General features: G+C 45.6%; 11 protein-coding genes across 11 annotated transcripts; 5 read left to right on the top strand and 6 right to left on the bottom strand.

Annotated features, from left to right (window-relative positions):
• Positions 1 to 7: 7 nt before the first annotated feature.
• SJAG_03667 (siderophore-iron transporter Str2) lies at positions 8 to 1897 on the top strand (the record flags this gene model as incomplete). Its single annotated transcript, XM_002174767.1, has 3 exons — positions 8 to 246; positions 310 to 839; positions 924 to 1897. The coding sequence occupies 3 exons, from the start codon at positions 8 to 10 to the stop codon at positions 1895 to 1897; spliced, it is 1743 nt and encodes a 580-aa protein (XP_002174803.1).
• A 290-nt stretch (positions 1898 to 2187) lies between these two features.
• SJAG_03666 (60S ribosomal protein L6) lies at positions 2188 to 2946 on the bottom strand. The gene has a single exon (XM_002174766.2). The coding sequence runs from the start codon at positions 2859 to 2861 to the stop codon at positions 2274 to 2276; it is 588 nt and encodes a 195-aa protein (XP_002174802.1). The 5' UTR covers positions 2862 to 2946; the 3' UTR covers positions 2188 to 2273.
• SJAG_03665 (AP endonuclease Apn1) lies at positions 2883 to 4828 on the bottom strand. The gene is made up of 3 exons (XM_002174765.2): positions 4401 to 4828; positions 4077 to 4331; positions 2883 to 4006 (listed from the first exon to the last, which is right to left on the bottom strand). The coding sequence occupies exons 1-3, from the start codon at positions 4667 to 4669 to the stop codon at positions 3313 to 3315; spliced, it is 1218 nt and encodes a 405-aa protein (XP_002174801.2). The 5' UTR covers positions 4670 to 4828; the 3' UTR covers positions 2883 to 3312.
• On the top strand, positions 4768 to 7873 carry SJAG_03664 (jmjc domain chromatin associated protein Epe1). The gene has a single exon (XM_002174764.2). It carries the CDS (start codon positions 5105 to 5107, stop codon positions 7493 to 7495), a length of 2391 nt encoding a protein of 796 aa, XP_002174800.1. The 5' UTR covers positions 4768 to 5104; the 3' UTR covers positions 7496 to 7873.
• Positions 7874 to 7890: 17 nt separating this feature from the next.
• SJAG_03663 (hypothetical protein) lies at positions 7891 to 9948 on the top strand. Its single transcript, XM_002174763.2, has 3 exons — positions 7891 to 8247; positions 8289 to 8543; positions 8604 to 9948. Exons 1-3 carry the CDS (start codon positions 8127 to 8129, stop codon positions 9848 to 9850), a joined length of 1623 nt encoding a protein of 540 aa, XP_002174799.1. The 5' UTR covers positions 7891 to 8126; the 3' UTR covers positions 9851 to 9948.
• SJAG_03662 (karyopherin Kap123) lies at positions 9797 to 13447 on the bottom strand. The gene is made up of 2 exons (XM_002174762.2): positions 13326 to 13447; positions 9797 to 13209 (listed from the first exon to the last, which is right to left on the bottom strand). Exon 2 carries the CDS (start codon positions 13207 to 13209, stop codon positions 10009 to 10011), a length of 3201 nt encoding a protein of 1066 aa, XP_002174798.1. The 5' UTR covers positions 13326 to 13447; the 3' UTR covers positions 9797 to 10008.
• On the bottom strand, positions 13379 to 14467 carry SJAG_06212 (hypothetical protein). The gene has a single exon (XM_011050702.1). The coding sequence runs from the start codon at positions 13754 to 13756 to the stop codon at positions 13421 to 13423; it is 336 nt and encodes a 111-aa protein (XP_011049004.1). The 5' UTR covers positions 13757 to 14467; the 3' UTR covers positions 13379 to 13420.
• Positions 14402 to 15867, bottom strand: SJAG_03660 (phosphoglycerate kinase Pgk1). Its single transcript, XM_002174761.2, has one exon. The coding sequence runs from the start codon at positions 15785 to 15787 to the stop codon at positions 14540 to 14542; it is 1248 nt and encodes a 415-aa protein (XP_002174797.1). The 5' UTR covers positions 15788 to 15867; the 3' UTR covers positions 14402 to 14539.
• Positions 15868 to 16264: 397 nt separating this feature from the next.
• Positions 16265 to 18075, bottom strand: SJAG_03659 (S-adenosylmethionine synthetase). Its single transcript, XM_002174760.2, has one exon. The coding sequence runs from the start codon at positions 17898 to 17900 to the stop codon at positions 16746 to 16748; it is 1155 nt and encodes a 384-aa protein (XP_002174796.1). The 5' UTR covers positions 17901 to 18075; the 3' UTR covers positions 16265 to 16745.
• Positions 18076 to 18429: 354 nt separating this feature from the next.
• SJAG_03658 (iron-sulfur protein) lies at positions 18430 to 20516 on the top strand. The gene is made up of 2 exons (XM_002174759.2): positions 18430 to 18546; positions 18710 to 20516. Exons 1-2 carry the CDS (start codon positions 18487 to 18489, stop codon positions 20432 to 20434), a joined length of 1785 nt encoding a protein of 594 aa, XP_002174795.1. The 5' UTR covers positions 18430 to 18486; the 3' UTR covers positions 20435 to 20516.
• Positions 20517 to 21314: 798 nt separating this feature from the next.
• On the top strand, positions 21315 to 25668 carry SJAG_03657 (ER-localized ubiquitin ligase Doa10). The gene is made up of 4 exons (XM_002174758.2): positions 21315 to 21544; positions 21591 to 21629; positions 21695 to 21768; positions 21816 to 25668. Exons 1-4 carry the CDS (start codon positions 21471 to 21473, stop codon positions 25331 to 25333), a joined length of 3705 nt encoding a protein of 1234 aa, XP_002174794.1. The 5' UTR covers positions 21315 to 21470; the 3' UTR covers positions 25334 to 25668.
• Positions 25669 to 25715: the final 47 nt, after the last annotated feature.

The raw sequence follows: 25715 nt of genomic DNA, 5'->3' as shown, positions 1-25715 counted from the left end.
GCTGTAGATGAGCAGCACCTATGGAACCCTTAGAGATACACAAGCGATGAATGAAGGACAAGAAAGTCTTCGATTGCTGGACAATGATCCGCTGGAGGATCCGGAAGTGTCACCTCACACTGCTCAGTTTCTAGCAACAGAATTGGAGGAACATGAGGAACAGCACCATGTCCTAGAAGGAATTTCGAAAGCGGAAGCAATATCGGCGTCCTGGTCGCGAAAATCGCTCGTCATTGCTTATTCTGGGTAAACAAATCCTATAGGAAAAAGCTTGAGTTGAAAATCGAAATTTGCTAACACTGTTGGCAGACTGTATTTGACGTCGTTCATTGTTTCTTTGGAACAACAGACAACTTTCTCCTTGCAACGGTTTGCAACCAGCAATTTTGCTGCGCATTCGAATTTGGCGACTATCAACTTATTTGGTAATATATTTCTTGCCGTCGCAAAACCGCCTATGGTAAAAGCCGGTGATGTGTTTGGAAGAACAGAAGCATTGTTCGGCGCTGTGACGCTGTACCTAATCAGTTACATACTGTTGGCGATCTCACAAAACTTTAGCCAGTTTATGGTTGCTTCTATGCTTTACATGTGCGGCCAGACGGGCCTCTTCATCATGAATCAGTTGATTATTGCCGATACCTCTTCCCTCATCAACCGCGGGCTACTTTCAGCATTGCCCGACTTACCTTATTTATTTACTGTTTGGCTGGGACCCGCAATTGCCCAGGCGTTGCATCCAGAGAAAAACAACGGATGGCGATGGGGTTATGGAATGTGGGCGTTTATTCTTCCACTCGCGTCCTTTCCTCTGTTGCTGTCACTTTACACGAACCAGCGTCGAGCAAAGCGATTGGGCTTGATTCGACATTCTCATGCCCAGAATTTCGTATAGAAGTGCGAATCTCTCGTTACTGGAAAAGAATTGGACGGAACGGGCATAATCTTGTTCCTCCTTGGCTTCTGTCTTGTCCTTTATCCATTGTCACGTTTCGGTCTTTCTACTGGGGTATTTGGTATCAGCAAGCACGATCTTATTCTTATGTCTCTTGGAGTTGCCGGTGTGCTTCTACTGTTTTGGTACGAGTGTGTGTATGCGGAGTACCCGATTTTTGCCCTGCGTTCCTTAATACACCCTACCATTATGGGTTCGTGTTTCCTTCTATTTTTCTCCTTTGTGTCATTTTATCTTTTTCAGAACTTTCTCACTTCCTACCTGCAAGTTTCATTGTACTATGATGTCGATCGTGCTGGAATTGCCAGCAATATATATTCCTTCTCAAGCACGACAACGGGAATTCTTTCCGGACTCGTCATGAAACGTCTTGGTCGTTACCGTGCACTGCTGTTTACCGGTATTCCTCTTTACGCACTTGGTGTGCTGCTCATGTATGCACAGGGGTTCTTCTCTCCAATTGCTCCGTATGCTATCTTCATTGGACTTTTTATGGCTGGACTGGGCGGCGGACTGATGGTGATTAGTGCTCAAGTGGCCGTACAATCTGTCTCCGAGCATTGTACTCTTGGTGCCAACCTCGCTCTGTATCTGACCTTTTCATCAATTGGTGGGGCTTTTGGTTCTGCCCTTGCCAAAGGCATGTGGACAAAGAACCTGTCGAATGGATTGCTGACGCTTCTTAACCCGTACCTTTCAACAGATGAAATCGACAAAATCTTCCACGATCTTCGAGTCGCTCTTTCGTACGTTCCTGGAACTCATATTCGCGAACTCATCAATACGGCCTTTGCTCAGGCACAACGATTGCTTACCGGGTGGGCGGTCGTCACTACATTGCTTATGTTCGTTTCTGCCTCCTTCATACAAGACAAGTCTCTCAGCCAACCTTCCCCCGAACTGCATCCCGAGACAGCTCTGTCGCACCACAGCAGTCGCTGAGCGCAAACAACATTAAGTGCTACAACTGTCACAACTGTCACAATTGACGCTGTATTCAATGTATTTTTACAAATTTGAAGCATAGCTTTTACGTCTAAAGACGCGACACAGCACTTTCGCTTACGATTAACGTTACGGCATCACGGGCAGTTCATTGGTGGCAATCAAAATAAGATGCCATAAGGTGTTAGCACGTGACCACAAGGTTGCAGATCACAATGCGCGTAACCCGTCCACCACGAACAATTAAACCGCCTTCACCCCAGTCGGACACCTCATCATTTACACAATTCGTCGCACCCCTGAACCCCGCTCAACCTTAGTCGCACAGTTTTTCGCCATACTACGCCAACGCAACGTTTATTTGCCTACTGATCTAAAACTTCATCAAGTGAGGGCGGTCACCGCTAGAGAGGGCGAAGGAAGCAGCAAGATACTCCTTCATGTTGGGGATAGACTTGATGGAAGCCAAGAGCTTAGCATCAACGGCCTTTTGGTCAGCGATGCGCTCAGCAGGGAGGGCCTTCTTGGGGGCGCTCTCGGCGAAGAAAGCCTCATCCTTCTTGACGGGGCCCTTGGCCTTTTGCTTAGCAAAGTAGGCCTTGGTGAACTTCTCAACAGGGACACCAGAAACGTCAATCTTGGGAGCCGAGGTGGCGATGACGTAGCGGTGGTTGACACGGCGGAGGGGGACACCGTTGATCTTGTAAGGACCAGTGATGACGAGAGTGTCCTCCAATTGACCGAGAACAACGACACGCTTTCCACGGAATCTTCCAGCCAAAACAATGCACACGGTACCGGGGGTCAAAGAGGGACGAAGCTTCGTGGGTCTGACAGCCTTGCGGACGGTCTTGCGGACAGCCTCACGAGTAGCGGGATAGTACTTGGAAGCAGCTTGTCCAGCAGGGAGGACAACACGTTCGCCGCCGTTCTTAGCTCCGTTGACCTTGACAGTAGACATTTTCTTGCTTGGAGTTTTTGGGTGGTGTAAGGGAGAAGTAATAGGATTTTCTGTGATTTAGTTGGGGCCTGTTTCACAGTCACGGTTTGTGTCTGTTAGGGTAGGGTTATGGGACTGAGACACTAGGGCGAGGGAGAATGAAACGACAAATAAAAATAAAAATTTTTGTTAAAAACGGATTCCGGCGTTTTGTAACGGGGGCTGTTTTTCTGTGAATAATTCCATGTATATTTATTTCATTTTTGCCTTGACGAAGCCTCCTAGTACGAACATGATTATCATGTGACCTCAAGGGCGTTACGCTTATTCCGAATAAGCGTCGCTTAATGGGCAGAAGGAGGAAATGCCAGTCAAAACAGGATTAACGAGAAGGATAATTGGCAGCAACGGGGAGATTGAGACGACTTATTAGTAAGGAATACACTTAGTAAAATGAATTGCTCAACCTTGTTCAACTCTCCTCTTTCTTTGCCTTTTTTGTGGCCCTCTTTCTAGGAGTGCGTGTTCTCTTCTTCGCGGCAGCAGCAGCCTTTTTATCGAATTGCTCTTGCATGCTCTTCCGCGAGCTGGCTCCTCGTGCTTGCAACTCTGTGTTCTTCTCCACGACGAAAGGATCATCTGCTTTTTTGCCGATCATTGCAGTAAGCAGTTCAATTTCTTTGGCCCACATTTCGGGCTTCTCAGCCGGTGTTTCGAGCACAAGTGGGATTCCATCCCAGCGAGGATCATTCACAATGAGGCGAAACGGTTCGAGTCCAAGGAACCCAAGACCGATATGTTCGTGCAAATCACGATTGCTACCAAGAGGAGCCTTAGAATCGTTCAAGTGCCATCCGCCTACAAACTCGACTCCAACTTTTTCGTCAAACTCTTGAATCACTTGCTCGTAGGTTTCTTGTGTACGAATATCAAATCCTGCAGCAAACGTATGACAAGTATCCAAACAAACACGCCAGCGTGAAGTATCCTTAATCAGACTCTTCAGTTCTGCAAAGTCATCAAAGACGCCTCCAAGACATTGACCTTGTCCTGCCATATTTTCTGTCACGATAGTAACATTTTCTGTGGCTTCGTGTGCACGATTGATACAATCGGCGAGGTTCTTTAAAGCTTGAGACTTTTCGCATGAAGCATAACTGCCCGGACTAGCACGGAAATTAGCAATGACGGGTTTCATATGGAGGGGACTTCTTGTTCCTTCACGGAAGTACATACTGGAAATTATAAAGGCCCACGCCCAAACGCTCGCATCGTTTTAGATCATCCAAAAAGCAATTGAATGCCTGTTCACGTTTTGTTTCATCAGCATTTGCCATGTTAATGAGATAGCTTCCATGGACGAGCGCATGTTTTTTCGCATCGAATTTGGCGTCCGCACAGGCTTTACGAAACTTCTCCGCAACGTCTTCTGTCAATTCTGGCGAAACCCATTTTCTCTGTGACTTTACAAAAAACGCGCAGCAAGTCGCACTGGTAGATTATTAGTCGAATGAAATAGAAAATGAAATGAGTATCATCGGACGATTCCGTAAGACGTACTTGATGTTTAGCATATTTGTAACTGCATTAAACACGCCACCAGCTGCTGAAATGTGTGCACCGAGGAACTTTGACATTTCAAGTACAGTTTTTTGTGTTGACTCTTCTTCTTTGTCGGCCTTTGATTTGGATTCTCGAGCTGCCGCTAGTCGTTTTGACGACCGCTTCTCCGGTGTAGTATTTTCGTTTCCTTTTTTAGGATGAGAGGTGGAATCCGTGCCTTCTGGACTCGTTTCTTGGTCAATTTTTCTCTTCAGAGTACTCGTCATATCGGTACCAAAAGAATTTCCTAATAAACTAAACCTTTTGTTTCAATAAATGTTACAAGGACAACACGGACAACGTATTCGGTGGTATTTCACTCTTGAAATAATGTTCTAAACGCCGTTTTCTTATCCACGCCGTCAGGACCTTATTGGAGACTAACGCTTACCAGCACCGCGAGCTTACCACCGATAGCCTAAATTGTCAGAAACGAGCTATCTCTTGCTTTTATACAGATTTGAATTGTATGTTGATGCTCAATTGCTGTTTAGGATCTGTTTTATAAAAGAACGAGCTGAAAGATCTGATTTTAAAGGAATTGTCCCGATTTCATATCTTTCGCTCAACATACACGCAATTGGTTTAAATTACTAGACCATTTTTGGGTCTCCTCTTCATTTCAACACAGTCCAGCTGGTTTGCTTTCTTCAGTCCTACGGATGCCATCTCGACATCATTCAACAGTAGACCGTGAGCCTACTCCGTATCCAGCTGCGCTACTTGAAAGTCCAGAGAAATCAAAAGATATAAGCGACTCAGTCAATGAGGATGATGATGATGTCGTTTCCGAACCCGCTCGCAACGAGTTGAGGCTTGACGGTTATTGTTCGCAGGAACCTGTGACAACGAATCAGCAATTTGTTGCTCCATCAGATGTACAGTACTCCTCAAGCCAACCAATAACTCGAAAACGTATTTCTCTGCCTACTCATTCATTACCAAAACGAGCCCGACCGAAGCGACCCTCATTACAGAACCCTGTTATGAGTAACCTCGATCAATACATCGCACCTCTTCACAAGCATCACAGATTATTAGTTCAACATCAATACTTACCGGGTGGATACAAACGATTAACACAATCAGAAGTTACGGTTGACAATCTTCGACAGACCGGGTTTCTTGAACCCATTGTATTTCCTTCTTTTGATGCACATGCAAATGAGTTGCTTACTCTTCGTAGAATTGCCACGCTTATTGGATACGATTGTCCACTGGCTCTTGTTGATGTTGTGACTCAGCGTCAAATTAAAAACAAAATGAATATGAAGGAGTGGATAGACTACATGTCGGTTACGCCTCAAAAACGGGCTCGAATTTACGATGTTCTAAGCCTAGAAGTCTCTACAACCAAACTAAAAAACTACGCACGCAAACCAGACATTGTGAGGGATTTTGATTTGATTAATCTTGTGTGGCCGCCTTGTTCCTATGCAATGGGCGATCATCCTCGTGTGGATACCTACTGCTCTATGTCCGCAGAAAATGCTTATACCGATTTTCATGTTGAGTTCGGGGGCTCCTGTGCTTACTATGACATTGCAAAAGGGTGCAAGCAGTTTTATCTCATTCCCAATTCAAAAAAAAATTTAGAGATTTACGAGAACTGGCTGTATTCTAAAGACGAACGAACAGAAAGCTTCTTACCAAATCTTGTCGACTGCTGCTACCGTGTCGAAGTTCATAAAAACGAGACAATAGTCATTCCGTCAGGGTGGATTTATGCAGTTGCTAACCTTTGTGATACAACTGCTATTTCCGGCAATTTCCTCACGTCCCTTCATTTGAAGCAGGAGCTGGATGTTTTTGATATGGAAAAACGTATGGGAATCAAAAGTTACTATCAATATCCATGTTTTGAGAGTATTATGTGGTATTCCGCGCTTTATTTTTACTTCTCATTTCCGGACGAAGCTCCTCGTGATGAGATTGACATTAAGTTATCCGTGTATGAAACGGGTGCTCTGTTACCAGTAGAGTCATTCACAGGTCAAGAATTGGAAGGATTTGAACATTTGCTTGACTTTATCTTCATACAATCCCAGCTACTTCTGACCTTTGAACAGCCTATAAATACAAAAGGCGAGTATGTGGATTTACCGAATCAAGATTACAAGACGGCGTATCGAATGGTTCCTCCAGTGCTTGATGAGACCTGTTTAAGTTTCACAAAAAAATTCGGTACTTGGCTGTCGTTTCACAAACATTCTGAGATAGAATTGCCAAAACTGACCAAAAACAATTATCGGGACAACAAAAGCCAAACGAGAGCTTCTCGGAAAGGACGGCGACGAAGGCAGCAACAACAGACGCTGAAGCTTTTGCTTGATAATGTATCTGTTAAAACCAACAAGGCCGTTTTGAGCCGCTACAAACAACATAAAGTTCTGCTGAAAAAGAAGCAAGCATTGTTGCGGTTGAAAGAGCGGTCTCAAAAAAAAAGAGATTGCTTCGAATTTGAAGAGTCTCCGGAAGTGATTCAATTGGTGAACACCGAAATGAATCCTGACGAAAGCAGCTGGGAGGATTCAGAGACGCGGAGTTTTTTCTTCCCTTCACCATCTAATGGACTGGGGGACAACGATTTTATTGAACTTCTAAATGCTTATGTTGATTCTGAAAGCGTACCAGCATCCAATGATCAATCCAAGCAAAGCTCAATCGAGTCGCGTACAGTGTATGATTCACTCTCTGTCACTTTTCTCCCTGAGCAGTCGAGCAACAATTCCTTTGACACTAGTCAAAGTATCGTTTCTAATGATCTTTTTTACGACAAAGACGGTTCTACCACGCTTGTGGATGTTGAGGCACAGTTACCGACTGTCCAGGCCACTGATACTCTGGACTTAATCAGTTTCAGTGACCTAAAAAGGGAAATGGATTTATTTCCCTCAATGACTGAGACAACTTTGGAGTCAAATCCTAATCATATGTTTATTCTTCCAAAGGAAGAGCCGACTGAGACTCTTCAGCCTCAACCTGTATCCAATGAGAATTGTTTGCAGCTTGTACTGCATAGCAGCTCGTCGTTTTACAAGAAGTATTATTAAGACTTCATTACGTATTTTACTCTCCGTTTATCTTCTTCCATGTCTTCACTTTCTTCCTTTCTCCCCCCTTTACGAACCTTGATTCTGTTGTATTTATCTAGTTGTGTTTTATTATCCCTTTTTGACAGTATATGATATCAGTTACTTCGTTTTTTACAAAAATGATGTAGCTCATTACAATCTTTTTCATTTGTTCCATAGCTTTGTGTGAAGGCTTTATTATATTACAAATGGGTTAAAGTTGAACAGTTTATTAATTATAAAAAAGATACCAGGTAACGGAATTTGCCAAAAAACGAAAACAAATTCCGACATCTGTATAAATAAAAACAATTTCAATTGACGGACTGAAAAATAAATTTACCGATTAACCCCAGACTTGAATAAACAATCATTTGATATAAAATGATATAAAATAATATAAAATAATAAAAAATAAATCGACAAATAATGAAATAAATAAAAACAGAAACTGACTAAAACGAACTCTACCGCTCTCAGAAAGCCTCAAATATCCATGTATCTTCGTTTTCTACGTTACTGTTCCATGAATAATTGAAAGGTTGAGGGGAACCACCAGAGACCAAAAGTGCCTACAAGCGTATTTTTGCTTTTTAACAGAAAAACCTGAATGCAACAAGTAAATAAGCATTCTTTAGACTATTTTCTTACTACAGAGGAATTCAATGAGCAGAATGTGGACGACTTAAACGACTTTATCAAAAAATCAGATTCTCTTTCCTTGTACTACGGTAAGTTCTAACCACTTGGTCGCTATTACTAATCGTTGTAGGTGACAATATTAATGTCATTGTATTCGTTCCTATTGAAAAGAATGCCGACTTTGCAGTAAATCCGTCAGTGAAAGTCACTGATTCCTTCCAAATTACTGGTACCATATCAGAGGTCCACGAGTCACGAAAACAACAACAGCTGAAACGACAAAACCTTTCTGTGTTTCGTGTTACCAAGGAGAACGTCCCAGCTTCTTTTGTTCATGAAGTAAATGATGAATGGATAGCCTTTTGGACTTTTCATGTTACAATTGGTTCGTTGCGATCTTTTTTATAAGTTCTACGAACTAAAACTAACCTTTTTATACACAAAGACAAGTACTATGAGTTTAGACACGGCGAACTAGAAATTCGAGTCAACAAACTTTCAAAAGGCGAATTTGCTACAATCCAAACAGACGAGTTGTCAGATAATCATTTGCGGAGAAAGAGTTCCATTAGAGAAACCGTTGATTCTTATCTAAATGAAGTTACTAGCGACACAAAGGATGGTCATGACACAGACAATAGTGTCTCTGATGATAATGAATTTGACGACGATGAAGATGACTCATTTATTAATGAAGAGAATGAAGACTTCAACCTTTTTGGCGCCTTCTCTAACGATAAACTCTTTCCAGGAAAAAGCCCGACGATCGCAGGATCCATTGTATTAGGGTCTCTGTCATCGTTAACACTCGGAACAAGCCATACCAGGATGGTAAAAAAACGGTTCTCATGTTATGCACCTCTTTCGTTCACTTATAAGACCTTTATGCTTGACGAGTTTTCCTGTCTTATCAGCATCGGAATACGGCCAGTTGAAACCAGCAGCGTACTCAGGCTTCTATCTTTTGAACCGATGTCATCCGACTGTAAGGTTTCTATGTTTAGGATCAATAAATCCGAAAACGAGCTTTCGCTCTTCCCGGGTGATATGTTTTCTTTTACATATAGAATTATATCCAGTCAACCACTCTCTTCCTTTCAACTTATGCTCAAGTCGCATCTTGAAGTCGTTCATCCATCAATAGCTGGAACCACCTTGAAGCATAACATTTCTTTCGGCTATACTCATACAATCACTTTAAAAAAGGAAAAAGACAACACACTTTTACGTCACAAAAAAAGCACATCGAGCTTAAGTGCTATTAACTCCGTTCCGGTTGTACAAAAAGTTAGCTGCCGACTTGGATTCCCGCAGTTGATTCAGGTTGGAGAGACATTCGGTATATCAGTGCGATTTTACAACGCAACAGAGCATCCGATAGAGCTCCATGTTCAGCTGCCGCCGTTTTTTTACAGGGAATTTCTCATTCCACTGGTCGAACAGCATTCATCCACAGACTCTCGAGATGCTCAGCACTCATCCAAACCCAGTCCCGGCATCATTGCGCTCAGCACGACGATATCGACAGGCTTCATCACCCCAATGGCCGAGAAAAGCTTGTCACTCCAGTTCTATCCGGTAAAGCCCGGATTCTACGACTTGGGCAGCATCAAGTTCAATTGCCCCTCGAACTCGCCGCATCTGTGGAAGCAGTTGCACAGCGACCTAAAGATTCTCGTGGAAAGCTCCTAGCATTTATATAAGTAAGTGGTCACATAAACAATTATTATTTTTGAATTTCCTCGCAATTAAATTTACCTCAGAAATGAAAAGTCAAAATACAATTAAAAGTCTACCAAAAGTATAAATGAAACCAAATAATTTAACGTCACAACCTTGTTCTCAACAGCTTACTGTAACAAGGCAACCAACTGGGGGTTGGAAGAGATTACTGCAGAGTATTGCTGAGAGAGAGCCTTGAGAAGGTTAATGAGCTCAACACGAACATTATCGTTAATCTGTTCGCTAGGTCCGGTAAGAACAGATGCAAAAATATGAATCAGTTGTTCAACGTATTGAAGGACAACGGGATTGTTTTGGTGGAAGAGAGTGATGATCATGCGGTACACTGGGGCATTCTCAAGGTAGTCCTCCTTCAAAGGCAAGTTAGACACAACGATGGGGAACACTTGATCCAAGGGAATAGCCTCAGGACGGGACAAGATCAGACGAGCAATGCAACCAACGGCATTGTCGCGAGCAGTGCGGAACAGCTCCTTTTCGAAGAAGGGTTGAAGCTTCTGAAGAATGTTCATGTATTGAGAGCTCATGTCTTCAGTAGAGTATTGACAAAGCAAACCAATAGAGTAGGCGGCATTGCTTTGAACCTCACCCTCAGAGTCGGAGAGTGCAGTCATGAACAACTTAAAGATCTCTTCAGTGAAAGGAGTGATAGCAGCTTGAAGACCACCAGCAACCTCACCAATACAAGCAATAGACATGGCACGCTCAGAACCGTTCTTGCTCATGTAGTACTTGGCAACATGAGGCAAGAAGATCTTGAACGAGTTAGCAAAGTCAGCACCCAAAGCCATAGAAAGGGCGATGATGACATCGGAAGCAGAGTCAATAAGAAGTGCATCTTGCTCGGTATCCTCATCGTCCTCACCTTGGACAACATCCTCCTCCTCGAAGTCATCATCAAAAGCATCACCGGCTTGAACCATGTGTTGCTTTTGCAAAACCTCAAGGATAACCTCACAAAGTCTCTCATAGTCGTCGCCAAGAACGGCGGGACCACAAGCCTTCATGGCTTCGGCAAAGTTACGCAAAACCTCAGTTGCAACGGACTTCTCGTACTCCTCCTCCAAGGTGTCGAAACTGCACTTGCGAACGGCCTCGAAAACATTTTGCACGGGCTGAGGAACAGGGACCTTCACAGGGAAACCAGCTTCCCATTGAGGGACGTTGGAAATCTTGTAAAAGGAAGTGGCACAGCGCCAGAGACTGCTAATGGCAGACTTGCGAACACCCTCGTAGAAGTGGGTAGTGCAAGCAACCAACTTTTCAACGGCAGGCTCCAAGTAGTCGACGAAAGGAGTACCAACAAAGGCACAAATCTCGCCAACAGCATCAGCAGCAATCTCCTTTTCCATGGCAATGGCGGAGTTAACACCCATTGCCTTCTCAAGCTCTTCGTCATCCTCTTCCTCGTTGCCAGTCTCAGCGGCCTCAAGAAGCTGAGAGATCTCGTCGGCAGAGGGTGCACCAACCTTCTCAGAAATAACATCAGACTCATCTTGATCCAAGGACTTGAACAAGGCAGGCATGATGTGAGGCAAGAATGGAGCAAACTCCTCCTTGTAGACGCGAGCGAGGACAGAGTAGAAGCAATAAGAGCACTCACGAAGACGAGAGTGATCCAATTGAATGCCCTCGTAGGCAAATTGAACAAGCTGCTCAGTGTAAGGCAAGAAAACTTCCTTACCAACAGCACTGGCAATAGCGCCAAGGGTATCCATGACAGTGCCGCGGAACTCGTAGGTCTCCTCATCGGTGTTGCTCTTCAAACAGTTCGACAAACTGTTCATGGTATGCTCAAAGTAGGGCAGGAAAGTTTCCTGGGCAGCAAAAGCAGCAGAACCAATGGCCGCAGCGACACAACTCTTGATGTCCAAGGTAATGTCGGCCTCCAAAAGATAGAGCAAACGCTCCATCAAAGTAGGCATGTAACCAGCGATCTCATCCTTGTCCATACCCTCGAGCAAGGCGTCAATGCAGTTGCAGGCAGCCTTGCCGACCTTCACACCTTGCATAGACATGAGCTCGAAAACGAGAGGCAAGAATTGAGCATGATGCTTGGAAACCTCGTGGGGAATCTCAATAGCGATCTGACTGAGTGCGAGCAAGGCAGCTTGACGAACCTCAGGGTCGGTGTCGCACAAACCACTAACGACGATGGGGAAGACCTCGGTGAGCTTGCTCGTGACGGACTCAGAACTGCCTTCAACAGACACGCCGAGAGCCAAGAGAGCAGCCTTACGGTAACGAGGCTCGGGAGATTGAGAGAAGCTTTGGACGGCCTCAAACATAGGATAGAAAACATGAGTAGGAGGAAGATGAGTAGACAACAAATCAATAGAACGAAGAGCCAAGCGAGAAGGACAATCCTCGTCGACGTCGTCCGTATCCTCTTCTGTAGCAATCTCCAAAAGCGCATACACCAGGGGCTTACCAACCTTAAGTGCCTGCAATTTTCTGCTCTTAAAGCGGACGCAAGAAATGATGAAGGACAGAGCCATGCAGCGAATCTCCTGGTCCAATTGCTTGGTGGAAGCAATGTTCATGATCACCTCGATGATGTTACCCAAAGACTTGGAGATAATGGCACCGGAGGCAATGAGGAAGGTGTTGAACACCTCGAAAATCGTCTTGCACTTGTCAGTCTCACCCGTCTGGACAACGTCTTGGAGAACGTTCAGCAAGTTGGGGAGAGTGGCACGGTAAGCCTCCAACAGCTTCTTGTTGTCCGAATCCAGGATCTCAGCAATAGCACCGAGACCCTGGGCGGAAATGACACGGACCTCACGGTTGGTGTCTTGAATGGTTTGAGAGAAGAGCTGGGTGAAGTCGAGCAGAAGAGTCTCGTCCACGTCCACAGCCTCAACAATAGAGTACAAAATATAAACGCCCATCTCACGAACCGACTCGTTCTGGTCCATAGCAGCGTTGACCAAGAACGCAGACAGTTCGTTCCATTTTCCTTCGGGCAAATCAAGCTTGGCAAGAGCAGAGATGACACGAGCAAAGGCGTGTTGAACAATCTTAACAGGCTCCTTCAAGCTGATGTCAAGCATACTCTGGCGGATCTGTGCTTGAACATCTGCGGCGACTTGGGGCCAGAAAGTGCTGCAGAGCTTTCTGGCCTCGACAGCAGCCAACTGACGAACCTGCGAGTTGTCGCAGGAAGTCATAATGTGAAACAAAGATAGCAGCGACTGAGGCTGACTATAGTACTTTTTCAACGCATCCGTAGCAGCAGTAATCTGTGCGGTGTCAGGGGCAGTGCTCTGAAAAAGCAACTGCTGCAATTCCTCTGTGAAAGTGTCCATCTAAGGGCGTTAGCAGGAGAGAACGAGGGGAGAGAGGGAGAGAGAACGGCACCGGGAGAAAGTGTCCACGGCATGCGTAAACCGTCTCTCTGGGCGGTTCGTGCTTTGCAGCATACCTTTGAATGCAAATAAATAGCCTATTAGTTTAACTCAGCAGTACGACCTGCTATCTATGATATAAGAAAGAACAAAAAAAAAGAGGAACGAGCACCTAGCAGTTGGTAGAGGAGAAGTGCTCTGAGGAGGAAGCTGCAGTTTCCTCCACAGGGAAGCTTATTTGTACCAGAGCATGGGCCCTAGGGAAGCGCAGTGCAGGCGAAAATAGGCGACAGAAGCGGAACGCAGCTGCGCTAGTCGTTACGAGACAAAGTGGGGGCACCCGAGACCACGCGAAGCTGGGGTAGTTTAGCGATGGTTGGAAATATGAAAGTAAACAAAAACAGCGTTCTCCGAGTTGGCGAGAATCAACCAGCACGAACGACCTAGTGCATGAATATGATCGAGTTTGCTGCACTACTGCACTGGAACGCACCACATTGCCCTCCATCCCTCTCCGAGTGTCCGATTCGGCACCTTGGGTCGTCCGTAGCCAGACGATTCTGAGTTTACTGACTTACGGTCGCTGTTCGCGCGTTACCCGGCCACTTGTACGGAACGCTTTTTAAACGCTATAGCTTTTTAAAAACGCGATATTCGGTAGCGACGAGCTGAATCGTGTGACCGTGCGTAGCGACAATATCCGAGGACTATGGAGAGCTAGGCGACGACAGATGTGGGGAAGGTGGGGACAGTGTGGGAGTGATGCGGGGGTCGGTGGGACCACAGCAAGACCGCAGCGCAGTGGAGTCTGCGAGGCGGCCAGCGGTGGTGAGGACCCTCGGGGGGACAGGAGGGAGGAGTAAGGAGGAAGGGAAGAATGAGAAGAGAAGTACGAGGTAGGAGAGAAGAGGCAGGAGGCAGAAGGGACATTTATTGCTGTAAAAGAAGACAAGATTCGGCAGACACACACACGCAACCATACACAAACGTACACAAGCAGTTACCGTAGAGACGACGAGAGACGGAGTGACCAAGAGCAACTGCCAGTGCTGCTGCGACCAAGCAAGATCGGTGATGACCAAGGAAGAACACCAGTTGCCAGACAACAGGCACCAAAACCAGAACAAATACCATAACACCTAATACAAACCATTGCACCGCTCACCTTGCTCACCAACCATTGCACCCTAGCGTATTCGTAAACTCTATTCGTATTTCCTAAAAACATTCGTCTAAACAAGCTTTAACGCCCGGAGACGACGCCTGTGGTAGGTTGCATCCAGAAAGATGTCTAGTTCTTGGCAGAAAGGGCAACAACACCGGGAAGAGCCTTACCCTCAAGAAGCTCAAGAGAAGCACCGCCACCAGTGGAGACGTGGGAGAGCTCGGCCTCCTTACCGTACTTCTTGGCAACAGTGGCAGTGTCACCACCACCGATGATGACAACAGAGCCGTCATGGGCAGCCTTGACACAAGCGTCAAGCATGGACTTGGTGCCGTTGGCGAACTTGTCGAACTCGAAGACACCGGCGGGACCGTTCCAGACAATGGTCTTGGAGGTGGCAATGACATCGGCGAACTTGGCAGAGGAGACAGCACCGCAGTCAAGACCCATCCAACCCTCAGGGATACCCTCAGCGTCGGTGGCAGTACCAACAGTGGCGTCCTTGTCGAACTTGTCGGCAGTGACGAAGTCAGTGGGGAGGAAGACCTCGACGTTGTTCTTCTTGGCCTTCTCAATCATGGATTGGACGTTTTGAGAACCGGCCTCATCGAACAAGGAGTTACCGATCTTCATGTTGTCAAGGACCTTCTTGAAGGTGAAAGCCATACCACCGCAGATGATGAGGCGGTTGACCTTGTCCAAGAGGTTGTCAATAAGTTGGATCTTGTCGGCAACCTTGGCACCACCCAAGATGGCAAGGAAGGGGCGGACGGGGTTCTCAAGAGCCTTGGCGAAGTAGTCGAGCTCCTTCTTCATAAGGAAACCGGCGACACGGACCTTGTCGACACCGACCATGGAGGAGTGGGCACGGTGAGCAGTACCGAAGGCATCGTTGACGAAAACGTCACCGAGAGAAGTCAAAGACTTGCGGAAAGCCTCAACCTTGGCGGGCTCGGCCTTCTCCTTCTTACCGTCGACCTTGCGGGAACCCTCCTCCTCGATGTGGTAACGGAGGTTCTCCAAGAGGATGACCTCACCGTTGGTGGCAGCTTGGCAGGTTTGCTCAACCTCAGGACCAACACAGTCGTTGAGGAACTTAACGGGCTTACCCAAAAGCTTCTCCAACTCAGCGGCAACGGGCTTCAAGGAGTACTTGGCGACGCGCTCACCGTTGGGGCGACCCAAGTGAGACATGAGGATGACGGCCTTGGCCTTGTGCTCAATGGCGTACTTGATGGTGGGGAGAGCACCAACGATACGAGCGTTGTTGGTGATGCGGTCACCGTCCAAGGGGACGTTGAAGTCAACACGCATGAGAACACGCTTGTCAGTCAAGTCGATGTCAGTGATGGAGAGCTTAGTGGAAAGAGACATGTTGTGAAGAACGAATAAATGAATGTTCGTGGTGATTAGTGGACGAAGATGTCTGCCTTTTATACCTGTCTGGCGCGGAACCCATGACGCACTCGGAAACTTCCATGGAAGCCTGTAGATCGAGTGCTCGGAGAAACTGAGTGTCATGGCACAGCCGGAAGACACTAAAGCCGCTACGATTGGCCGATGATCCGATTTACCGATGCTTGTTTTCGCTCCTCGTCCGCTTATCTCTCGGAAAAACTCATCGGTTGACCTGAGGTGTCTAATTTGCGTCATTAGTACGACATCCCCGCACCTTAACAACGCCTACGTAGCGCCTCATTCGTCCGAAGTCACTCCACCCCGTCGCCAGGTGCGAAAACCGCGACAAAGCTTCCCCCAGTACTGGTGATCACTGCACATTAATTCTCCGAGCTGCAGATCATTGCTGTCGATCCGTCGATCATTTACTACGAGCATGAGCACAATACGTCATTCAGTCACTGAAACATATGTCTATTGAACTATGTATACAACAAGAACCAGGAAAGAAAGAGTGGAAATGCGTCTGCTGGTTGAAAGCAGACGCGTCATTAGCATTCGTCACAGTCGCTTGACGGCACTCAGTCGCAAAGGCGCGTGCAGAGGCAAAGCACCGAGCTCCGATTCTGCACACACACGCCGACCAGTAGGTTATACTGCTACAGCGCGACACTGCGACGGTCGTCAAACGCGTCGTCACTCGGTGCAACGGTTGAAGTTGCATCGCTATGAATTTGTTTACTGGCACGCCAATTAAGACCTTTGCGTGATAGGCAGGAGAACGTGAGAGAGGGGAGAGAATAAAATCAAACGATGACAGCGGGAAAGGGAGCAGGTGTTAGGCGGCGAGAGCCAGGAGAAGGAGTCGGGTCACACACGCACACACATATACACATTAGTGTGCGCGGACACACGACACGGTTGCCCGGGAGACTTAGAACTCGAGCTTCTTGGGTTGCTCCCAAGGCTTGGTTTGGTCGGTGAAGTGACCGTAGTTAGCCGTGGAGAGATAGAAGGGAGTCTGGAGCTTGAGCTCTCTAACGAGAACACCGGGACGGAGATCAAAGTTCTTGCGGATGATCTCGACAAGCTCGGCAGAGCTCTTGGAGGAGGTACCGTAGGTCTCGACGAAAATAGACAAAGGCTCAGCGACACCAATGGCGTAAGAAAGCTGGACAAGAGCACGACGAGCAAGACCGGCAGCGACAAGGGACTTGGCAACCCAACGACCAGCGTAGGCAGCGGAACGATCGACCTTGGAGTAGTCCTTACCGGAGAAGGCACCACCACCGTGGGCACCCCATCCACCGTAGGTGTCGACAATAATTTTACGACCGGTCAAACCGGCATCACCTTGGGGACCACCAATGACGAAGCGACCAGAGGGCTGGATGTGGTAGATAGTGCGATCGTCAAGGAACTTGGCGGGAATCGTCTTCTTGACGATCTTTTCGAGAATCTCAGAACGGAGATCCTCAGTGGAGATCTCATCGGCGTGTTGAGCAGAAACGACGACGGTGTCGACACGGCGGGGAATGACGGCACCGTTGTCTTGCTCGTACTCGACAGTAACTTGTGTCTTGGTGTCAGGACGCAACCAAGGAAGGGTACCGTTGCGACGAGCCTCGGACATGGCAGCGTTCAGGCGGTGAGACAAGAGAACGGTCAAGGGAAGCAACTCGGGGGTCTCGTCGGTAGCATAACCGAACATGATACCCTGGTCACCAGCACCCAACTCCTCCAAGGCCTTCTCGTAGTGAAGACCCTGGGCAATATCGGGGGATTGTTGCTCAATAGCAACAAGCACATTACAGGTCTTGTAGTCAAAACCCTTGTCAGAAGAGTCGTAGCCGATGTTCTTAATGGTGTCACGGACAACCTTCTGGAAGTCAAGCTTGGCACGGGTAGTAATCTCACCGAAAACCATAATCATACCGGTCTTGGCGGCAGTTTCACAAGCAACCTTAGAGAAGGGGTCTTCCTTCAAGCATGCATCCAAAATAGCATCAGAAACCTGGTCACAGATCTTGTCGGGGTGACCCTCACCGACAGATTCGGAGGTGAAAAGAAAAGTCTCGGGCTTGGACATTTTAATAAATTGTTTAGTGGTAAGAAAGATAAAAATCTAGTTTATGAATATAGAAATAGAAATACACGTAATGGACGACGCCAAACAGAAAAAATTGACCTTTTCTTCAATCCACAGAGCAGCACAAGGTTCGTAGTTTCACCCAGACTGTTGGGTTTAAAATTAAGGGAATCGCTCATTATATGTCGTGCGCCAAAGTTGCGTGACTGCTAATCGCGTAACCGACAGCCAGTTTCACGCGTTCATGTCTTTTTTTCGCACCCCTGTCGATGACGACATTTTGCTGAGAAGCCAAAATGCTTTAAGCTTTGCGGGGGCGGAGATCCAGAACGCTGGACGGTGTAGCGCGCAAGTGCGATCTGGCCAGTCAGCTCTCGCGGGCGTGAGCCATACAGAATGTGTGTAACTTAGCTGCATGACTGGGGAGAAGTAGTGAATTAAATGCATGGATCGCTTTGATAGAACGTTATTCGTTAATAGGCTAGAAATATATGTACGATTATTTTTTCCCTCTTCTGAAGCCAACTTGGGTTTTTGGTGCGCGGTTCTTTTCCCTTTGCCAACTCCCTCCCACACCGTCGAGATCATGAGCAGCAACAGCTTGACGAGAATTGCTATTGTCAGTTCTGACAAGTGTCGGCCGAAGGTATGTGGCATTGTTTTGGTAGTCGTTATGGTTGGCTGTTGCCATTTTTGTTTCTCGAGTTTCTGGTTTTTTTTTTCTCTCTTTTACAAGCTATACTTGTTTACGACTGCTGCGATTACTTGCTAGGTTTATTTAAAAATGCAGGGCTAACCTATTTTTTTAGAAATGTCGTCAGGAGTGCCGTAAATCCTGTCCAGTTGTCCGTACAGGAAAGCTGTGTATCGAGGTTACACCTAATGACCGTATCGCCTTTATCAGTGAAACTCTGTGTATCGGTTGCGGTATTTGCGTGAAAAAATGTCCTTTCAGTGCCATTAACATCATTAATCTGCCCACCAATCTCGATCAGGAGGTTACGCACAGATACTCGGCCAACTCGTTCAAGTTGCATCGTCTTCCTACTCCTCGGCCTGGTCAGGTGCTGGGTTTGGTGGGTACCAACGGTATCGGCAAGTCTACTGCTCTTAAAATTCTTTCCGGAAAGCTGAAGCCCAATTTGGGTCGTTATGACAATCCCCCTGACTGGGACGAGGTTGTCAAGTTCTTCCGCGGTAGTGAGCTTCAAAACTTCTTCACGAAGGTGCTGGAGGACAACATCCGCGCCTTGGTGAAGCCTCAGTACGTCGATCACATTCCTCGTGCCATCAAGGTGGCCGACAAGCGCGTCAACACCCTTCTTTCTGGCCGTGCAAACAACAACAATTTTGAGGATATTATCAAGGAGCTCGAGCTTACCGGTGTGCTGGATCGCGATGTTTCACTATTGTCTGGTGGTGAGCTGCAACGTTTTGCCATTGCAGCCGTCGCTACCCAAAAAGCTGATGTTTACATGTTTGATGAGCCTTCGTCGTATCTCGACATTAAGCAGCGTCTCAAGGCTGGTCGTGTCATTCGTAGTCTGCTTGGTGCTACTAACTATGTCATTGTCGTTGAGCACGATTTGTCCGTTTTGGATTACCTTTCCGACTACGTTTGTGTGCTTTATGGTGTGCCTTCTGTGTACGGTGTTGTCACTCTTCCCTACTCTGTCCGCGAGGGTATCAACATTTTCTTGGATGGTCACATTCCCACTGAGAACCTGCGTTTCCGTAATGAGGGTCTTTCTTTCCGCCTCGCCGATGTTACGGAAGAGGCTACAGTGGAACGTACTGCCAATTACAACTATCCCAATCACGAAATCACTCAAGGCAACTTCAGCCTTAAGATTAAGTCTGGTGAGTTTTCTGATGCAGAGATTATTGTGCTGTTGGGTCAAAATGGTACGGGTAAGACTACATTCTGTAAGTGGATGGCCAAGAACTCGGACTTGAAGATTAGTATGAAGCCTCAGACAATCGCACCTAAGTTCCCCGGCTCCGTCCGTATGCTGTTCTTCAAGAAGATTCGTGCTGCCTTTTTGAATCCCAAATTCCAAAGCGAAGTCTGCAAGCCTTTGAACATCGACGCCATTATTGATCAAGAAGTCCTCAACCTTTCCGGTGGTGAGCTGCAACGTGTTGCTATTTGTCTTGCTCTTGGTATGCCCGCTGATGTGTACCTTATTGATGAACCTTCTGCCTATCTTGATTCTGAACAGCGTATTATTGCATCCAAGGTCATTAAGCGTTTCATTATCAACTCTCGCAAGACTGCCTTTATTGTCGAGCACGATTTCATCATGGCTACATACCTTGCTGATCGTGTCGTTCTCTTTGAGGGTGAGCCTTCCAAGCGTGCTCTCTGTAACCCTCCTCAATCTCTCCTTACGGGTATGAACTCGTTCTTGAAGATGTTGGACGTTACTTTCCGTCGTGATCCCAATACTCTCCGTCCTCGTATTAACAAGTACGACAGTCAAATGGACCAGGAGCAAAAGGCCAGCGGCAACTTCTTCTTTTTGGAGAACTAAAATATTTGACAATTCGTTACGGATGCTTGTTTATTTCGGGGTTATAAAAACTAATTTACTTCTGGTGTTTATGGAATTAATATTGGAGGTTGAAGGAGGGTGAGTTATGAACGTATATTGGGGTGTAGAAAGGAACGGGGACAACGGCTGTATGTTACAGGATTGCAATGAGTTTATCTGGACGGAGGGATTGCCAGAGGGGGTTTTGTTGTTTCTTTAGACGACTTGATAGGATGGTTCGTTAATTACGGAGCATGAAACATGGCGAGGGGCACGGTTTTATATCTTACTGTTTTTAATAGAATTTGATATTAATAGATTCAAAATATTATTCCTCGCTTTATAGGGTTGAGATACTTGGAATTTAATTCTTCATAAAAAAAATAAAATAAATAAATAAATAAAGATAGCTATATTTAAAAATTAACTGTATTAATATTACAGCAACGGAATGACTAAGATTACGTGAGTAAATTCAAGCTTATTTTATTCAAAACATTCAGTAAACTTATTCTAATTTAACTGATCGGCAAGAAATTACTTTTCATTAAACCCTTAGAATACAACCACAATGTTTTACTTAGTGCAGCTCTATTGCATTTAGCTATTACATAACCATACATAGTAAATCGCTTTATATAAAAGCAATTGGCCGATTATTTTGTTTCTTCCGTATTCCACGTGTCTCGTTTTTGCATCAGAAGATTGAATCCTAAGACTACGGACTTTGAAGACCGCACCAGAATTCCGAAATACTCAATTAGCTCCTTATAATTGACTTTCTTTCTTGCTACTTAGATTACTTTACTACTCCTCTGCTCTCCACTATCTTTTGCTTTCATCTGCTCAGTCTCAGTCCCAGCGGCTTTTCTGCCACACCCTTCCTCGACTCAATTAAGGTTTGTGGTAATCGGTGTAACCTACCGTTCGCCATCACGCATCCACAAAAATACACAAAATTGGAAATTGAGATTAGAATTGGTCATTAACTTGCTCTCACTGTTCTAGTGAATGCCCATACTCTTTTTTCTAAAAGATGAACGTGGACGAGGAGTTTTGCCGTGTTTGCCGGTGTGAAGGGACGCCAGAGTCACCTCTATATCATCCTTGGTACGCGTTTTTCTAGATCCAGATTAAAATGCTGACACCTTTACAGCAAATGCAGTGGCAGTATTCGTTATGTTCATCAGGAATGGTAAGTTGTTGCGTTCTTAGTGCTTTTCGCGTCTCTTTCTCGGCTTGCAGCTAACAGAAGCATAGTCTGGTTGAATGGCTGAAACACAGTCGCAAGAAATACTGTGAACTCTGTTACACACCGTTTAGTTTTACAAAAGGTTTGTGTCTAGCTTGCTTGTATTTAATTGTCTAACACGAAATTCAGTATACGCAGATTCTATGCCACGCACCCTGCCCTTCAAAGTTTTGTGCATTCAAATGTGGAAGAGCTTCTTGAGCTTCGCACAAATCTTGTTTAGAGGTCTTGTTGCTTGGTTCTTCTATGGCTTTGCCTTAGAATACTGTTCGCGATTTGCGTTCGTACTTTCCTTGCAAATTGGTGACTATTTGGCTCATAACAAGCCATCTACTATGCCACGGATGACTGAACCCTTGTTCCCAGTGTTGCCAGACTTTGTTTATAAGGTTGTACCCTTCCCTGGTCTGATGACCCGTGTTGTGGATGGATTCTTCATTGCTTTATTTACAGTGTCTGTGTTTGTAACCTTTGCATTAATTCGGGAATGGGTCCTGCAAAACGCTATTCAGGTTGCTGATGAGATGCAAGACCAACGGGCTGAAATGCAGGATCAACAGGCGCCCGGAGCTCCGAATGCAGCTGATATCCGGAATGCTCGAGCACATGTCGCATTCATTATTGAGCAGATGCAAAATGAGCAGCGTCGTTTGCAGGAGCGTCGGCAACAGAATAATCAAATTGCCCAACAACCTGACAACATTCCCCAAAATGCCGGAGATGCAAACGGACTCTTGGGAGAACTCGTCCATGCGATAGCTCAGGAAGCGCGCGATCAGGAACAGCAAGATGGCGCTCATGATGCTGTTCACCCAGAGGAACCCCAGGCACAACATTTAGACCCGGAAGTGGAAGAGGAAAATGTTCATCAGCCTGCTCGCGAGGAAAGACCAATTGATGACGTTTTTCACCTTGGCGGAGAGGAAAATACAGATTTGCCTAGACGTGACGTCCACCTTGATTCTGCTGAGGAGCGTAACCATGAGGCCGTAGCCAACCACGATGTCGAGACCACTTCTTCCGACGATTCTGGCTTGGACGATCAACAGCAAGAAAACCGTAATGAGCCTGCCTCGGATACTGATGAGCAGGAGGCTGTTGTTCGTAATGCTGTCGACCGAGCTGCTCAGGAAGATGCTGCCATTGAGGCCGTTAGAGCCCAACAAGTTGCCGAGGCGGAAGAAGGAGAGGATGATTTTCTTGAATTACTTGGATTGCGTGGCCCTATCGGTGTTATTATCAAAAACAGCTTGTCGGCTATTATCGCTATGCAATTATTGCTACAGTTATTTATTGATTTCCCCTATATCTGGGGTCGTATTGTGATAGAGACTACTTTCTATGTTTTACGGAGTCCTGCTTCACTTATAACTGGTTCTTTTGCCATAGTTAGCAGACTGGTTTCTTTCTTTGGTTCAAGCATATACAACCTTATTTACCTTGTATCTCGTGTTCCAGGTGTGTCTGCCGTATTTAAAAAGATCGGAATTTATGACTTTTTCTCGACATCTTTCTCTGAGGTGGTGAATCAGTTGAAGTCCAAGTTGACAAGCTACATTGTGATTCCAGGAAGCCAATTGAGTGTAATGACGTCTTTCTTTAGAACAGAGAATCTCGAGTGGGCTTTAAAAAAGCTGAAGATGCTTCCTGTGTATCGTGTGGCACATATGTTCTTGAACGTTTGCATTGATTTCTCCAAAAACTACTCCGTCAGGCCGATAGACCGACTTGTCTCCATCGGTTTTGGATACTTGATGTTCTTTGGAATTGGAATGTGGTATTTGAAGAGAAAGAAATTTATCGGCAGCCATCCTCAAGTCCAGAATTTCGAACTTGCATTGCGAGAGATTTTGCAACAGTGTGTTTCTGTTGCCAAATTTATTATTATTTTCGCTATCGAGTTAGTCGTTTTCCCTTTCTTCTGTGGAATACTTATCTGCTTCTGTCTTCAGGGCGTATTTCCCAATTGGGATTTGAACTTCCTACACAGTTCAATGGTTTCATTTCCATATCGTACTGGCTTTATTACATGGTTCCTTGGCATCACCTACATGTTTGAGTTCGCTTTGTTCGTTTCAAACATTCGTAAGGTTGTTCGGCCCGGTGTGCTCTTCTTTCTGCGTGATCCCAACGATCCTAATTTCCATCCTTTACGTGAGACACTCGAAAAACCACTTCTGCTTCAACTGAAAAAGATTGGTTTTAGTGCAATTTTGTACTTTGCTTTTATTATTGGATGCGTAGGAAGTGTCGTTTATGTCATACGCCTTACGGGTTTAGTCTTTCCTCTTACATACCACAGAGGAGAATTTATTTTCATAGCGCCTCTCGACTTGCTGGCTATTCATGCCTTAATTTATACTATCGGCAAGCGCATTGGTCCTTTGAAAATTGTTGAAAGCGTTTGGACTTTCATTCTTTCTGCACTCTGTCGTTGCCTGCGCATCTCTTCTTATGTCATGGGAAAACGTTATGTTGCAGAAGAAGGTCATTTTAAAAACAAACTGTTCCCAATGCTTGCTCGCTTACGTTTCAAATCCATTGTTGGCGAGGATGTTGTTGAGGAGGAAAAACTCGATTTGTCGCCTGAAAATTTTGAGCGTGATGGCTGCTTCGTTCGCTGTCCATCCTTCGATGCCGTTCCGGTAAAGAAAAACGCTATGCTCATATTTGTTACGGAAGACGGTCATGAACTACAAGGCGAAAAGAAGAAGCTGGAGGAATCCAACGAATTTATGCTTGCCTACGCACCGCCGAAGTTTTATGCTCGGTTATGGGGGCTCTTGTTGTGTTCTTGGCTTATTGCTGCCATTGCGAACATCTTCATTGTAATTGTTCCAATGCTCGTTGGCCGCCGGCTGTATGCCTACATGTTGCCCAAGGCTGTGGATAATGACATTTATGCTTACACTATTGGCATAGTGTCCCTGGGATTTATCGCTTACACGATTTATCTTCTCCGGACGTATCGGGAAAAGTTTACCTTGCATTCTGTGACAAGTTTCATTCGTCAATATGGCTTAGTCCAATTGGTGAAAACTACCGCTTGGGCTTGCTACATGGTTTCCGTTTCACTGTTTGTTGTCCCGCTGTTGGTAGCTGTTGCGCTTGATTTGTATTTCGTTATCCCCATCCGGACCTTAATTGTGTGTTTCGAGAGCAACTCGGCCCTGAAAATCAATAATCTTACGGTAGACCTCAACATGGACTATTATGTGGCCTTGTGTGTTCTCTTCTCATTCGGCTTCATTCGGTTCTCTCTCGAGCAAGGTTTAAACAACCTTAATGATGCCTTGAGCCAACTTTGGAGACGTGGTGGTCTTGGTCTTAAGACCATCGCTTTTTTGTTTGCTTTCATTGTGTTCCCTTTTGCCTTTGGCGTGGCCACACTTCCACTCGTTGATAATGTTTTCCAAATGATCAGCAAACATATTCCGATACCTGAATTCGTTACCTTCTCATACCAGACGTTATATTGCCGGGCTTGCTATCCCCTACTCTTCAACGCTATATTATTTTCCTTCTTGTTTACTAGGGCTAAGCGTTTGTTTTCCAGTTGGACCGTAGAAGTTCGTGATGATCTTTACATGGTAGGAACGAAACTTCATAATTACGATGATGCTGGTGCAAGTCGTGCCGAGCAATAGGCTCTCTATTGTTTTGGTAGCATATGGAAAAAAATGTCGAAAGTGTTCATTATTAATGTTATATGAAGAAGGTTTAACGGACCATTATTTTATATAGAAAGCTGTGTTACTCCATAGTATAGCAATGAAGTATCAGAGCGCCGTTTCTTTTGGTTTGTCTTTAAACTTTGAGTTGCGTATAACAATTAAGTCTGTGTCTTGGGATTACATTTTTTTTACACTTAATAATTCTACCAAATCACCGACCAAACAGAAGATTTGTAATAATTATAATATTGTTTGTTGATAGAGGAGTGAGGCTTTAACTCCGGTAGACTTGTTCACTTTTTGATTCTCATCTTGCTTCTTCTCCGTAGTACTTTTATCCTGGAGAGCCCAAGAA

This window comes from Schizosaccharomyces japonicus (assembly GCF_000149845.2).
Source record: "Schizosaccharomyces japonicus yFS275 unplaced genomic scaffold supercont5.2, whole genome shotgun sequence".
Classification (NCBI taxonomy): Eukaryota; Fungi; Ascomycota; class Schizosaccharomycetes; order Schizosaccharomycetales; family Schizosaccharomycetaceae; genus Schizosaccharomyces; species Schizosaccharomyces japonicus.
Note: the sequence above shows the minus strand (reverse complement) of the source record. Positions and strands in the feature narration are given on the sequence as shown.

Bases quoted from the DNA above. Each gene is read 5' to 3' on its own strand.
- SJAG_03666 (XM_002174766.2), bottom strand. From the start codon at position 2,861: ATGTCTACTGTCAAGGTCAACGGAGCTAAGAACGGCGGCGAACGTGTT.
- SJAG_03664 (XM_002174764.2), top strand. From the start codon at position 5,105: ATGCCATCTCGACATCATTCAACAGTAGACCGTGAGCCTACTCCGTAT.
- SJAG_03663 (XM_002174763.2), top strand. From the start codon at position 8,127: ATGCAACAAGTAAATAAGCATTCTTTAGACTATTTTCTTACTACAGAG. The intron at 8,248-8,288 runs GTAAGTTCTAAC...TAATCGTTGTAG, and splicing joins TTCTCTTTCCTTGTACTACG to GTGACAATATTAATGTCATT. The intron at 8,544-8,603 runs GTTCGTTGCGAT...TTATACACAAAG, and splicing joins GACTTTTCATGTTACAATTG to ACAAGTACTATGAGTTTAGA.
- SJAG_03660 (XM_002174761.2), bottom strand. From the start codon at position 15,787: ATGTCTCTTTCCACTAAGCTCTCCATCACTGACATCGACTTGACTGAC.
- SJAG_03658 (XM_002174759.2), top strand. From the start codon at position 18,487: ATGAGCAGCAACAGCTTGACGAGAATTGCTATTGTCAGTTCTGACAAG. The intron at 18,547-18,709 runs GTATGTGGCATT...CTATTTTTTTAG, and splicing joins CTGACAAGTGTCGGCCGAAG to AAATGTCGTCAGGAGTGCCG.
- SJAG_03657 (XM_002174758.2), top strand. From the start codon at position 21,471: ATGAACGTGGACGAGGAGTTTTGCCGTGTTTGCCGGTGTGAAGGGACG. The intron at 21,545-21,590 runs GTACGCGTTTTT...ACACCTTTACAG, and splicing joins TCACCTCTATATCATCCTTG to CAAATGCAGTGGCAGTATTC. The intron at 21,769-21,815 runs GTTTGTGTCTAG...CACGAAATTCAG, and splicing joins ACCGTTTAGTTTTACAAAAG to TATACGCAGATTCTATGCCA.
- SJAG_03659 (XM_002174760.2), bottom strand. From the start codon at position 17,900: ATGTCCAAGCCCGAGACTTTTCTTTTCACCTCCGAATCTGTCGGTGAG.
- SJAG_03662 (XM_002174762.2), bottom strand. From the start codon at position 13,209: ATGGACACTTTCACAGAGGAATTGCAGCAGTTGCTTTTTCAGAGCACT.
- SJAG_06212 (XM_011050702.1), bottom strand. From the start codon at position 13,756: ATGGAGGGCAATGTGGTGCGTTCCAGTGCAGTAGTGCAGCAAACTCGA.
- SJAG_03665 (XM_002174765.2), bottom strand. From the start codon at position 4,669: ATGACGAGTACTCTGAAGAGAAAAATTGACCAAGAAACGAGTCCAGAA. The intron at 4,332-4,400 runs GTACGTCTTACG...ATAATCTACCAG, and splicing joins ACAAATATGCTAAACATCAA to TGCGACTTGCTGCGCGTTTT. The intron at 4,007-4,076 runs GTATGTACTTCC...TTTCCGTGCTAG, and splicing joins GTGGGCCTTTATAATTTCCA to TCCGGGCAGTTATGCTTCAT.